General features: G+C 40.1%; 1 protein-coding gene across 1 annotated transcript in view; it reads right to left on the bottom strand.

Moving 5' to 3' along the window:
• Window positions 1–12918, bottom strand: part of tln2b (talin 2b) — a 75018-nt gene that overhangs the window by 42805 nt on the left and 19295 nt on the right. The window contains exons 2-6 of the mRNA XM_068722645.1: window positions 3692–3865; window positions 3502–3599; window positions 3186–3315; window positions 2339–2494; window positions 1739–1881 (exon numbers count right to left, since the gene is read on the bottom strand). Coding sequence (XP_068578746.1) covers window positions 1739–1881; window positions 2339–2494; window positions 3186–3315; window positions 3502–3599; window positions 3692–3827 — 663 coding nt within the window. The 5' untranslated portion in view covers window positions 3828–3865. The remainder of the gene's footprint in view (window positions 1–1738; window positions 1882–2338; window positions 2495–3185; window positions 3316–3501; window positions 3600–3691; window positions 3866–12918) is intronic.

Below are 12918 nucleotides of genomic sequence, written 5' to 3'. Positions count from 1 at the left end.
ATGATATGCACCGCGTTGTGATGTGTGCCAGGGTAACAGGGTGGGGATGTGTGCGATTATGTCAGAATGAGTGGGAGATGGAGAGGGAGTGGAGACAGGCGAACTGGAAAGGAAGGAAACGGAGGGTAAGAAAAATAGAGGCAAAAACAGGAACAGACAGATAGAAGGGAGGAGAGCAGCAGGAGCAAGCAGGGAGGGTGGGTGGCTGGATGCCTTTTATCAACATATTCAGGAACTCAGCAGGCATCGAAAAGATGAAGAGAGTCAAATTCGTATGACTACACACATTTCAGACACCTGGTATATATATATATATATATATATATATATATATATATATATATATATATATATATATACATATATATATACACATCTCTAAGAGTGCAGTTTTTGCAGAGATTTTGTGTGGGAGAGTGAGCAAGGATGCTGTTTCCAGGAGGGGTTAATGTGCATGCAGTGATGTGTGGAGTGAGCAAACCCAGACTAGTGCAATACCGGACTCAGCTGATAGAGACACAGAGAGCGAGAAAGACACTTATTTATTAAACACACACCACCTCAACCACACAGAACTATATATCTCTCTCCAGCTAGATATATGCTGCATGCTGGACAAATCTGCAAACAGGAAGTGTTTAGATACTGATATGACTCACTGCCTCTGAAAACCCCTGAACCTTATGAACAACTATTATGCAATAATAGATATAACCTCGTCAACCCCACTGAATCACCGGTTGGTCATTGGTCAGTGGAAAGTCATTGTTAAAACCCACAGAGTCCTTGAAGTTGTAGTGGGGTTTGTAAAGTTTCTAAGGGCACCAACTAAGTCAGACTGGATTTTGAGGAAATGCACAAGATATCTAGAATACTTAAATTTGAAGGAAAGTGGAGCCATAAAAACATGTTTGAATATTTCAGTCTAAACATTGTGAGCTGAAAAGTTGGAAGAAGCTGATACAAAATAAATCAATTAGGATGATTATCCAAACTTAGGCTAGTTACCCTTCAAGCTACTGAAGGGGAAAACTGTATTTTACGGTGATAAAAGAAACAAGTTTCAGGAGCTGAATAGATTATTTCTCACTGCAAAGATTTAGGACAATTTAGTAAATAATGTTTCCAAAAATTGTAGCCATGTTTTTCGAATTTGAAAATCAAAAACAAAAACCAATGCCATCCCCTGGCGTTGAAAGGGATATTGTCAATAATGCATGTTAAAGATAATACAGCAACATTAAAACATCTGGCCATCTCAAGGTTTGAGCCCAACAATGGGCAATACAAGCAGCACTGGTGTTACTTTCAATGGAAAGCTCTGTAAATGTAAAGAGGCTAATGTTATGGGAATCCCTGAGTAACTTAAAGCTGCACTAATCAATATTTCTATATTAACAATGGATCAAATGAGCATAAGTGTAATTAGTAAGTAATGTGAAGGGGTGTCTTGTGACAAATCTACAGATTGTTTACACATTATCATCTTTATAAGATGAGGATATGTCAATGTTGTGTTTACACAGCTGGTTCTGCTGCACTCAAGCAAAGTTCAGCTTTTCTATCTGGAACTCCCCACCACAAAAACAAAAACAAAAACCAAACATTGCAGTGTAATTCATATGCTAGCCTGCTTGAGCTGTAACAGCAAAAAAATATGGGCGTACAGTAGCTAATCCCCTCTTTTCTCTGTTATTTTTTTGCTACACCAGCAGAGAAGTGTTTGTAATTGTTTTACCTGAACATAGAGCAGGTTTAGCTGCACAGGGTCCCGCGAGTCCACATTCTGGTCCGAATAGAAGAACTTGCGCCTGAGCAGCAGAGTCTCACTTTCCTCCACTCCCTGCTCTCTGAATGTCCTGCTGTGGTCCAGCCAGTTCACTGCCCAATCAATACACACACTGTGTTACCACACGCGCTGAAATGAATAGACATTCAATTTCCAAAGATTTTACTAGAGGAGAATACTGATGGTAAAACTAACTCGGCAGTTTGGAAACCTGAGACCAATCAGCTTAGACAGACAATCAACCAAATTAATCACAGGGAAATGAAAATCTTTTTCTGTGAAAAGACGAAAGCTAGTTTTCAGTCAAAGTTAAAATGTGATTTATACAGTTGCATGCTTCAAAATATAATTGTCGTCCTCTGGGCTAAAGATAGCAGTTGTAATTCCATTAAACTTTGATATGTCCATGCAATAAATTAAACTTGAGTGATAAAGCACATGTCCAGATGACGGTGTTGAGTCAGATTCACGCATGCAAAAATAAGAAACGGCCGTGAAAGCAACCAAGATATTGACGACACTTGGAGGGTTTTGCGAGCTCACACTCACAGTCATCATCCGTGTGGAGTTTGGCTTTGAGCTTTTCCATCTTCCTCTCATCTCGAAGCTGCAGCGTTCTGTCTTTCTTCAGCGTCCCCATTCCATCCTCCTTTTTGTCCTCCGTCACCTCTTGAATGAGGGAGTACTCCTCATAGTTGGTGATTCCTGAAAAGGGTACAAGTTAGCCAGGGAATTCTCAGAGGAGGAGATGCTTCAAACTGGCATGATAACCAGTGCCGTGGTAGAGAAAGTGCCTCTGCAATTCTTTTGCACTCTCTCTGTTTTTTTTTGTATCTCTTTCTCTATGCTTTGAAACAGAAGTGAAGGAAAGCTGGCACAGAGCCAGCAAACTAAAATGGGAGCCGAGGAGGAGGAGGAGAAGCCAAGCAGAAAGACCTACTCCAAACAAACATTTTCCAATAAAGCTATCTGCCAGGCACACATCCCTCTCCACCTCACCCAATTGAGCTTGATGGCAGCCCATTATAATTGAAATAAACAGCTTAGGGAACACCTCTGTGACAGGAAAGGATGGCACGTTCTGGGCCTTAGGAAGAACACTTCAGCATTTATTAAAAACAAGCTTGTTTTAGCTTGATAAATCATGCCCATCGTGCTCTGAACAAAAAGTGATTAGGACTTTATCAAGCGTACATGAATGCTACAAAGTACTTAACAAATGCTTCTGCTTAAATATGAATTCAATAGCATCTAATAACACAGTAACATAATGCAGCTCAGTATGAAGCTAAGTGGTATGACTCGGACTAAAAATAAATAGAGATGAATAATTCAAGCATTGGACGGTGGCTTGACAAGATTCATATATTAGCAGTACTTGGAGAATATCACTTACCTATTCTACTGCATATGGTGACGAGCAGCTCCCCGACAGTTTTTGAGTCATCCACCATGATGGTTTTAACTGCACCGTCCAGCATTTTGATCTTTTGCGGCCTTTGTTTCTTCTTATACTCCAAAACATCCTGAGAAGAGAGGAAGCACAATGACATCCAAAACCCCGCTGACTGTTCTCGGCAGTAAACTGCATTCGCTCCCAGCAAGCAGCGAGGCATAAATATCTCAGTTAGCTATAAAAAATGTATATCACTTTAAGAGATGATAAGTCACACTGACGGTTCCCCACCCCAAACTATAGGACTTAATCTTACTCCATTTCGCAGCATGTAATAATCCAGGGTTCTTCCAGACTCGAGCCAGATTCCTTTCCTGGGGTCATCGTCAGACAGGAAGAGGCCATAATCTGAGGCTGCAACACAAAGTCAAACACAGCATGCAAATGTAAATGTATATAGATTTCAATGATGTAAATTACATTTATTTTTTGAGTCATCCACCAACCTTGTCCTGTCTGGGCTTCTGGGACTCTCTCTCTGATGATCCTGCAGGCGTCATACACAGGCGTGGATGGTTCGAACTGCATCGTCTTCACCACATTGCACTGGCGTACACAGATCTTTAGTGACAAAGCCACCATCTTGGTAGGTAGTATAATGGCCTCACCGACCCACACACCTGGAAAATACATAAGTAGAAACATAATGTAAGTGTCGGAGTATGTAGAGTCATAGTGCTGGCTAAAATCCCAAATACACGGCCTGTGTTATGGTTATCGACAAAGCATTATTAAAATGTCCTCTCATAAAACAAAGTGGAAAGAGGAACTCCCAGATGCAGAATACAACATCAGAAAGCACAGAAGAAATCATCACAATTATCTTCTTGGGGACATTCTGACCTGTGAAATTGAATGTGTGCGTTAGTCCGTACCCCTGCGTCAGCAGCTACTCTTTCTTCCCTGCTGATCTGCTGATATTAAAGGGTTAAGTGCATGGGGAGCCTTTGCCTGATTGCGATGTGTGCGTACAGAGTTTTCTGAACCAAGTCAAGCGACATAACCTTTCAGCAGAAGAAGGGAAATTTGTGCAAATCTCTCTAATCGTCAGCAATAACGGGAGCCGAGTCAAAACACAGAAAATGACATTCCACCGCCGCATCATTATTCACTCTTCTCCTGGCTCGCACTCTCCCCCAGAAGCAGACTTCACTGTGAGACAAATCAGTGGGTGTTTTGTCACATACTGCAATTAGGGTGAATCAATTCAGATATTCTGAGACTCAAATGCGCAAAAAAGGAAAGAGACTGATACTGCAGAGCGTTTCTCCTCTTTTTTGACCTTGGCTTCAACAGGAGGAGGGATGAACATAATAAATAGGGCCATCTATACTCAGAGGGCTCGCTGCCTCATTCTAAACCACATTATAGACCTAAAATCTAGTTATTACAGTTTTTGTGAACACAAATGACTCATTCAAAGCTAACCAAGCTATCTCTGAGAAGATGGGTGCATCAGCATTTATTCAACTTCTCAAGTACTGAACTACACTGTATTACAGTACTATATTATAGCTCTGCAACTAACGATTATTTTCATTGTCAATGAATCTGTCTCTACTAATTGAATAACCGTCCATACATATAAGAATATGGTAAAAAACAAACAAATTGCTTATGTTTTATAATATATTTATATAAATATCATAGAAGACTTGAAAAAACTGCATATATTCACATTTGAGAAACTGGAAGGAAAGGATTTTTGTGTGTTTTTCACTTCAAAAAAATTGATTATCAAAATAGCTGCAGATTATTTTTCTGGCACTCAATTAATCAATTACTCTACTAATCGTTTCATCTTTTCTGTATTCCAAATTGTACTTCAACCCTAAAAGAATTTTAGTATTTCTGTCCATGGCAAAAGTTCAAGTATTCCTAGTGACATGACTCAGATCTCAGCTGCACTTGGAAACAAAGAGTTTTTTTGTGCTCAGGATTCACAGCTCATCCACAGGCCCCTTTTTAGTCAGAGCAGAGGAAATCTGAAAGGTACATTTTCTATAATGATGGCGTTGTGAATGAGCCCACCTGTGACTGTGGCTCTATCATGGCCATGGGTTCCTTTCCAACACCCCCTATCCCTCCCTGAGTTTTTCCTCATACAATGTGTGAAAGACGAGTACAAAGAAGAAGGGGTAATGGCGCCGCATGAGCTCTCCCCTCTACAGGCCTGCAGAGAAGCCCCACCGAGTTTTTGTCATCCAGCACTTCCGCAGATAGTTTCTTCGAGACAAGCAGCTTCAGACCCAAGACTGACAACATGACAGGCCACATATGTGCTCACAATATTGACTCACGGATGACACCCACACGCACATCTAAATTATAGATTGTGAAAATAAAATGTTGGTATTTTTGTGGAAGTTTTGCAATACTTTCAGACGGGTACGTCTGTGCCAAAAAGCCAATATTACCTCTGACAACGGGTATTTGCTTAAGATTACCGTCGGACTACTGCTAAAGCAACAGTCACTTTAGTATCTGTTGTGAGTAGCATCAGTCACTTCAGAGAGTAAGCACTGCAGAAACCACATGCTGAAACCCAAGAGGATAATGATAATCCCTGAGCTTACAGTAGTGTGAGAGCACATTTTTCACTACGATCCTCGTGCAAACACTCCAATGCAGCCAGCTCCTCATTAGCTCTGCTTTACAGCATGGATGGATCCACGTCTGAGCGAGGAGCAAAGAGAAACAACTCACTTATATGATATCTGTTGAGTCTTATCTATTTTATTACCTTTTCTAGATCACTAGGTAGACCAAAAAATTTAATTTCAAAACATTATCTCCTATGACAATCCCTAGTCCATCAGAAAAGAGTCCTGCTTTGAATTAGTTGCCACTACTCTAAATATTAAGACATGAAAATGGGCAAAGAGCAGCCAAACAGGGACAATTCAATAGAGACCAGGGGAGGCAGGAGCCATCTGGAGAGGATACAGCTCTAATGATTGACTGTAATATCAGCAGCAGTGAAGAGCTCGAGAGTAACAACTGCAGCAATCACTGCACCAGTCTGTCACACAACAACCAAGGATGTTACTTAAACAGTGGAGGCCCAGGCCTGAGCAGGACCAGAAACAAAAGTTTCTAATAGAACAACGCATGTAAAGCAGAATGACCGTCCAGAACATAACAGGGTGTGAATGAGAACAAATAACATTCTTTCAAGGACACCAGGCAAACAATGCTGTACAGGGGTGCTTCAACTGTGTGGTTTTTATTTGATCAATACCAGAGTAAATGCTTGTGTGTTTCACATGCAGTGTGGAGGACAAGATGTAGGACATGCAGAGTACAACAAAAGCCAAGATCAATTGTTCTTCTGAAAGAGATACGCCTGGGCTACTTGGAGCCACAGCCATGATTTCAAACTGTGAAATCCAAAAACATATTGTAATTACTGAACAGTATGTGTCATCCATACTATGCAAGACTGTCCGCTGCAAATCAGATGTCAACGTACTATTGTCTCTTTAATCAATTCATACTTTGTATTCTGTGGCATACAAGATATGTTCTCTAAACAAACCAGGATCCATGAAGACAATCACTTGTGCTTGCAACTAAGAACAATTCATAGTGCATATACTGTAATTCATTATTCTTAAAATGCCGAATCTAAACCATCCACACATTGTTACAGGATTGTCAAGGTCAGCCCATTAAACTGAGTTCACAGGAGGAACAGTAATGATTACCTGGTAAACAAGGCTTTGTACACTCTTTCTGCTTCAGCAGCATTTGGGAGTAGAAACAGAAATAGAGATGCTGATGCAGACATCTCGTCTTGCTTACACAAACTCTGGGGTAAAAGGTAGATTGGTATGACAACTCTAAAGTAGGCACAATTATTGTTAAGGATGACAATTGGATTTTAACAAGCTGTAATGAAATTGGAAAATAACCCCAAAGCTCATTGGGATAGCCAGTGAAGAAGCAGGAAAACACAGTGGCGACTGCCTTCACTGAATTGGCATTTACTACGCTATATTATCCTGGTTAGCCTGATGGATTATTGTTGTTTAAATTAAGCATGTAGTATGTCGATAGCATCAAATGGAGGACTGAGAGTAATTCCGACCTCAGCAGTTCTCAAGACTGTTGAGAACAGCAGGATTAAATCGTATGTGCGTTAAGAAAATGTGAATTGACTAAACTGCTCCACATCACATCTCCTTTTTCCTCCTTTTTACATCCTGCACCGACACTCTGAGCACAACATCAGCCATTTATGCTATCCCTGTCCGACTGAAAGCAAGGTCGGTGATGCAGCAGGATAGTGGTATGTCTCTGGAGACCATTACGTTTTCCTGGAACACAAACGAAGGGTCACATAACAGCAAATAAGGGTTGTTGTTTTGATCATCTGCGTATTCAAATCTAATATTACTGCAACCCAGGAACTATATTTCTGTACAACTCCACAACAGAGAGATGTGTCAAGGTCAGGTGTGTCATTTCCTCCAGATGTGAAAGCTCTTTCTAAATCGAATAGTCTAATTATAATTTTGACCACTTCGCATCCAAATTTGAATTGGATTGAATCAGGGCACTAACAGCGCACAAGTGGTCGGCATTAATCAATCATACATCATCATAAATACATCTTTACTGTGATTGTGAGGCATACATGATTTACAACTACCATATAGCAAATTATTATACATATATTTAATAGCAAAGGGCTGTCATATAAGTAGCAACATGGGGCCACAGAGACATCATTCTGTCAGATTGCCTGCACCACATTAATAACATGAGGATGATATGATTAGAATAAGATGCAAAAAATGAAATAAAATATTCTTAAGCCAACAAAAGAATGATTGATGGAGCAGGATTATTCTTTTACGAGGTGTGGAAGGTGTAAAAATACAAATATTAAAGTACTGCTTTATTATCACATTTTATTTTCAGATAGTAGATATAAAATTAACCATTCCCTCTGGTACCTTTCCAAATGTCCACTTTCTTTTGCCTTGCAGAGACTATATTCTTTTCATTATCAAGATGTCCTTGTGCTCATTTCCTTGCAAAGAACACCCACTGAATCTGGAGTCTACCTGAATGCAATTCAAATAATGAATAAGTCAAAGGCTTTCGCCTCTACCCTTATCACTTCCTCCATACGTTTCATAAATTAATGAATCATTGCTTCAGCTCAACACAACGATCACAGGAACGACCCTTGCCATTTAAAGTTCACCAGTATTACTATAAACAAGCTGTCATATTATAAGTGGTATTATTTCACTTAATACAGTGTGAGTCAAGCAGTGGTTAATAATCCAGATAAACAAAGGCATCAAACCCAGGCTCTAAATGTAGAGCCACTCACAGTTACAGTGACTTCTTTTTTCAGCCGCATTTAAAAAGGAACCTTGCCGCTATGACCCAGTCTTTGGACTTCAGGCTTTGCTCCTGGGCGACACACTCTGCTGCTGTAATGCAATTTGAGGGTATAGATTCTGACAGAAATTATGAATCTTGCCCTTGTCGCGGGAGGGAGAGAGCGGCTCCTCTTATGCTAAAAATATCCAGGGAAGTAGAGCGTCCTCCAGCAGCAACGTTTCAAAAGGATCCAGAGCAGAAGCAGTGCAATAAATGTAACGGTTTCTTCCTGCTCTTTAAAGACAATGGTATTCACTGAACCTACAATAGCAGCAGATTAAAGACATTATATTAATTCTTAAATTGTAATTCTTGAAGATTAGAAAGCAAATCCTTCAGTAAATTGAGAAATTCTAAGAGTGGGCATCACATGCTCAGTTACACTATAGAGATATTATTGGTTTAGATGGCCAAACAGTCTCACAAAGTCTGACAACACACAGAGTTATTTAATATGCACCATCCCTCATCCCTCATTTAGAGATGTGAAGAATGAGCTTCCTAACAGATGGAGACAGAAACAGCTACTAGAGGAGGAGCAGCAGCTGCAGTGACTCAACCAATGAACTAGTCTTTCAGTCAGTCAGTCCATCCAGGGGGGGGGGTACTCAGTGGGAATGGTTACTGGTGGCTCAGACAGACATAAACATTTTTCTTTCATTACATACATTGATGGATGCAGATCAGCCTGAAACAACAAAGGACTCAGCCCACAATGATTCAATTATCATTATCAACCACATTTTTAACCATAAATCTCTGAAGGAGCGTTAACAGCATGCAGTCCACTAGCCTGCATCTGGTTTTCACTGATAACTACGCCAGACAAAGTGATGTAATGATATGAAACAGGTAACATGTTTGGAGTCTAAAGAATAGTTTGCTGAAAAAAATGAAGGTTACAAAATGTTTTTATTTATTTATTTATTTTAATATAGAATATTAGTTAAACAATGTATTATAAAACCTTCCATCAAATACTCTGTGTTAGTGAAGTGTTCTTTTTCAAGAATGAGGGTGGATCACACAAATTAAACCCACTATGGGTTCATTTCTCTTTTATTAACATTGTGAATTTTTCTTTTGTGTCACACCGCAGTATATGTGGGTATGTAATTGCTGTATTTATGATTACAATGAGAACAAAACACTGAAGTGGTGCTTGTTAGGTGGCCTTAAACTCTCAATCCACACAGCTTTGCCATTTTACACTGCTCACTGCATATCATACGGGTGGTTTGATCTCAACATACCGCAGTATGTTCAAGGTGGAAGGCATTTATTCCCCTCAATTACATCCAGAATATAATTTCATACCAGCAATAATGAAACATATTTCCATTTTTGGTTGAATAGTATATAATATATCCCACATATAATACCTATACACAGTATGTCCAGTATAAAAGGCAATTTCACCTTGGTCAAATAAAATATATCAGCACTCACACACTGACATTAATCTGAACCAAAATACAGTAGATAACTTGGTATTACTAGGGTCACTGCAATGTGTTTGATCAGCTCAACCGACACACATTTGCAGTTTGAGTTTTTGCTCACAGAAACAAACAAAAAGACAGCTTCAACTGAAACCTTTATTCATAGGAAACCCTGAGGCGATTGAGCGTTTTGGAAAAGTGAACATGTCCCTCCTCTTAGAGGCATTTTGTACCTTTAGACATGTGTGTTTTTTGTCAAACGACAAACTGACCTGGAAGCACACGTTTGTCTGTCATCTAAGACGCAACTAATGTGCAGTCAGTGAAGTGTAATCAGATCCACAGATCACACCAATCACAGAATATCACTCTTAACTCGCTATGTGAGACGAAGACATTTACATTTCTATGGCTTGTACTGTTACATACATTATCTTTCCATTCTTTTTATGTGATTGTGCCTCTTTTTCATTTCTTAATAATTCTAACCAATCCATGAATAATGAGTATCTTATCAGTAATACATAGACAACCACAAAATATTTTCAGTTACCATTTAACAGCTGTAGAGAACCCAAAAAAAAATTTCCAATTTCAGCAGATTGTAAAATCAAACCAAATCAAAAAGAGTGTCCTCCGAGAGATTCCTTCAGTCATGTCACTCAAACCAAAAAGGAGACTTACAGTGATAAGCCTGCTGTTTCTCCTCTCTACTACACATCCTGATAGTAGGACTACTGTATGTGCCAGCAATACAGTATGACATAATTGAAATGCCATTTCATTAAATGCAGACGGACAGAAACAGGGAGATAAAAGAGGATCAAGGAAAGACTCAGCAGATCTGACAGTAATTAGAGAAAGAATATGTAAGTACAAGGCAGACGAAGAGAAGGCTCACAAAATCATTGCATCACAATTACAAAAGGTCACAGTTAAGATGCCAAACCCGCTCTCAGCATTGATCTGGCTCCCTACACCATGCAACAAAATCAAACTTGCTTTTCATGAGCAGCCTCTCCTCATGAAAAGCAAATCGCGGGTGAGTTAATGGCTGAGATTGTAGCACAAGTAAATACAGTACAATAGGTAGAAGGTGAGGGGAATGTGGGAGTTTGTGTGCATAAAAAACACACACACATACCAAACTGGCTTTATTGACCTTAATATTCAAAATGCATGAGTAATAGACAACACACCTCTGGCTCCAACAATCAGTATATTCTGCCTGAAGTGTCATGTCCTGTAAATCAGGCGACAATCCAATCTAAGGTCTGCGCTGCCTCCCAAACACTGAGCCTCTCTCTCTCATACTTCAGCAGCCGACTGCCTACTACCACTTGCATGCTGATTACAGTATCAAGAGCAGTGGAACGGAACATACACTGGCTTCTCTCCAAAGCGTGATACACAGAGGGACTCCATCAGCATTTTATATCCTCCGGCTTTCTGTAAAGGAAGAAACCTGACACACAAAGGCGGAGATTCCCTGTTCTAGCTCTTAAAGCAAAACCAAACATTTAGCTAAGAACGCCACAAGCAGACATATTAGTTTAATTGTGACATGCAGTTCCTTTTACTTTCTCCCGCACAGTCTCTTATTATCTGTTCTCTTAGTGAGCTTAATGGAGCATTAGATTTACCACTTACCAACATGTTAAAGTACAACCACATCAAAGGGGTCTCTGTAACAACAAAATCTCCTGTTGATGCTGAGTGAAACCATGTTGTTGCATTAGGTGAGGTTCAGGGAGAGGCCATGTTGTTGGCCCATTGTTTCCAGATCAGAAGCTCCTGCCCACAGTTGCCATGGTTGCTGCTGTGCCCACCTTTTCCTGGACATATAAGGCTGGACAGCAGCAGCAGCCACATCCACTCTGCCCTCAGGGCCGCGGCTGCAACTGCTTCCAGGGTCATCTGGATGTAGAGGTGCACTCTGCAGTGATTTCAGGACTTTCAACTAAAGTCAGCTTTTAAATGTCGAGTCGACGAGGTCAAAGAGGGAGCTTTGGCAATGTTAAAGGCTGCTGTATCTGTATACAGGACATGACTATACTGTAGAATCCCGGGTTTCATCCAGAAGGCCTCTCGGCTATCCTGTCATAAGTACATGAAAATGTTCAGCAGAAAGAGAGATTGAGGGAGTTGACTTTGATTCACCTAGATGGAGCGTGTCTGAAAAATGAAAATACCTTTATGTGAAAATGTCACTTCAGTTTAACTGCTTTGTTGAAGGTTCTGCAGAGAAACATATTGTAACATACTGCACTGTGAGAATGAGAAACCGGCTGTGATATCGTCTACCGGCGCATTGATCCCCACGGTGTAGTGAAGAAGACTTATGTGTACAGAGGAAGGCAGACAGAATGTACAGAGAAACCACTTAAGCAAGAACCTTTTTCTTTCACGCAATGAACCACACAGTTTTCTAGAGGGCACTCTCAAAATGACAAATGATTGGTCAACATCTAGAACGAACAATAAAAGTTGAAAGCAAACTTTGTAAGGCCAAAGCAAACGAAAAAAGCCCATTATTCAGTTAACTTGGGAGTACATTCCAAGCGCAGTATCATTGTGAGACTCCTTGCAGCTTTGTTTTCCTCTCAGCGAGGACTAAAAGCACTGGAGAGTCAAATGTTTAAATTGGCTGGAGACGGCATGTACAACAACTTTCCCTCTGACAAATACTGTACAATTCAGAAAGTTCTTCAAGCTGAGGCTGTGCGCAGAAGGCTGGCCAACAAATTGGAAGAGTTTTCTGAAGAATGTTTCAAAGACATACGTGTTTTTAACAAGATAGTTTTTCTGATAAATTCTCCTGCAACAAAGTG

Source organism: Cebidichthys violaceus, unplaced genomic scaffold, assembly GCF_023349555.1.
Source record: "Cebidichthys violaceus isolate CVI_PGR_0920_01 unplaced genomic scaffold, fCebVio1.0.p SCAF_3, whole genome shotgun sequence".
NCBI lineage: Eukaryota > Metazoa > Chordata > Actinopteri > Perciformes > Stichaeidae > Cebidichthys > Cebidichthys violaceus.
The sequence above is the reverse complement of the archived record's forward strand: the minus strand, read 5'-3'. Positions and strand labels throughout refer to the sequence as shown.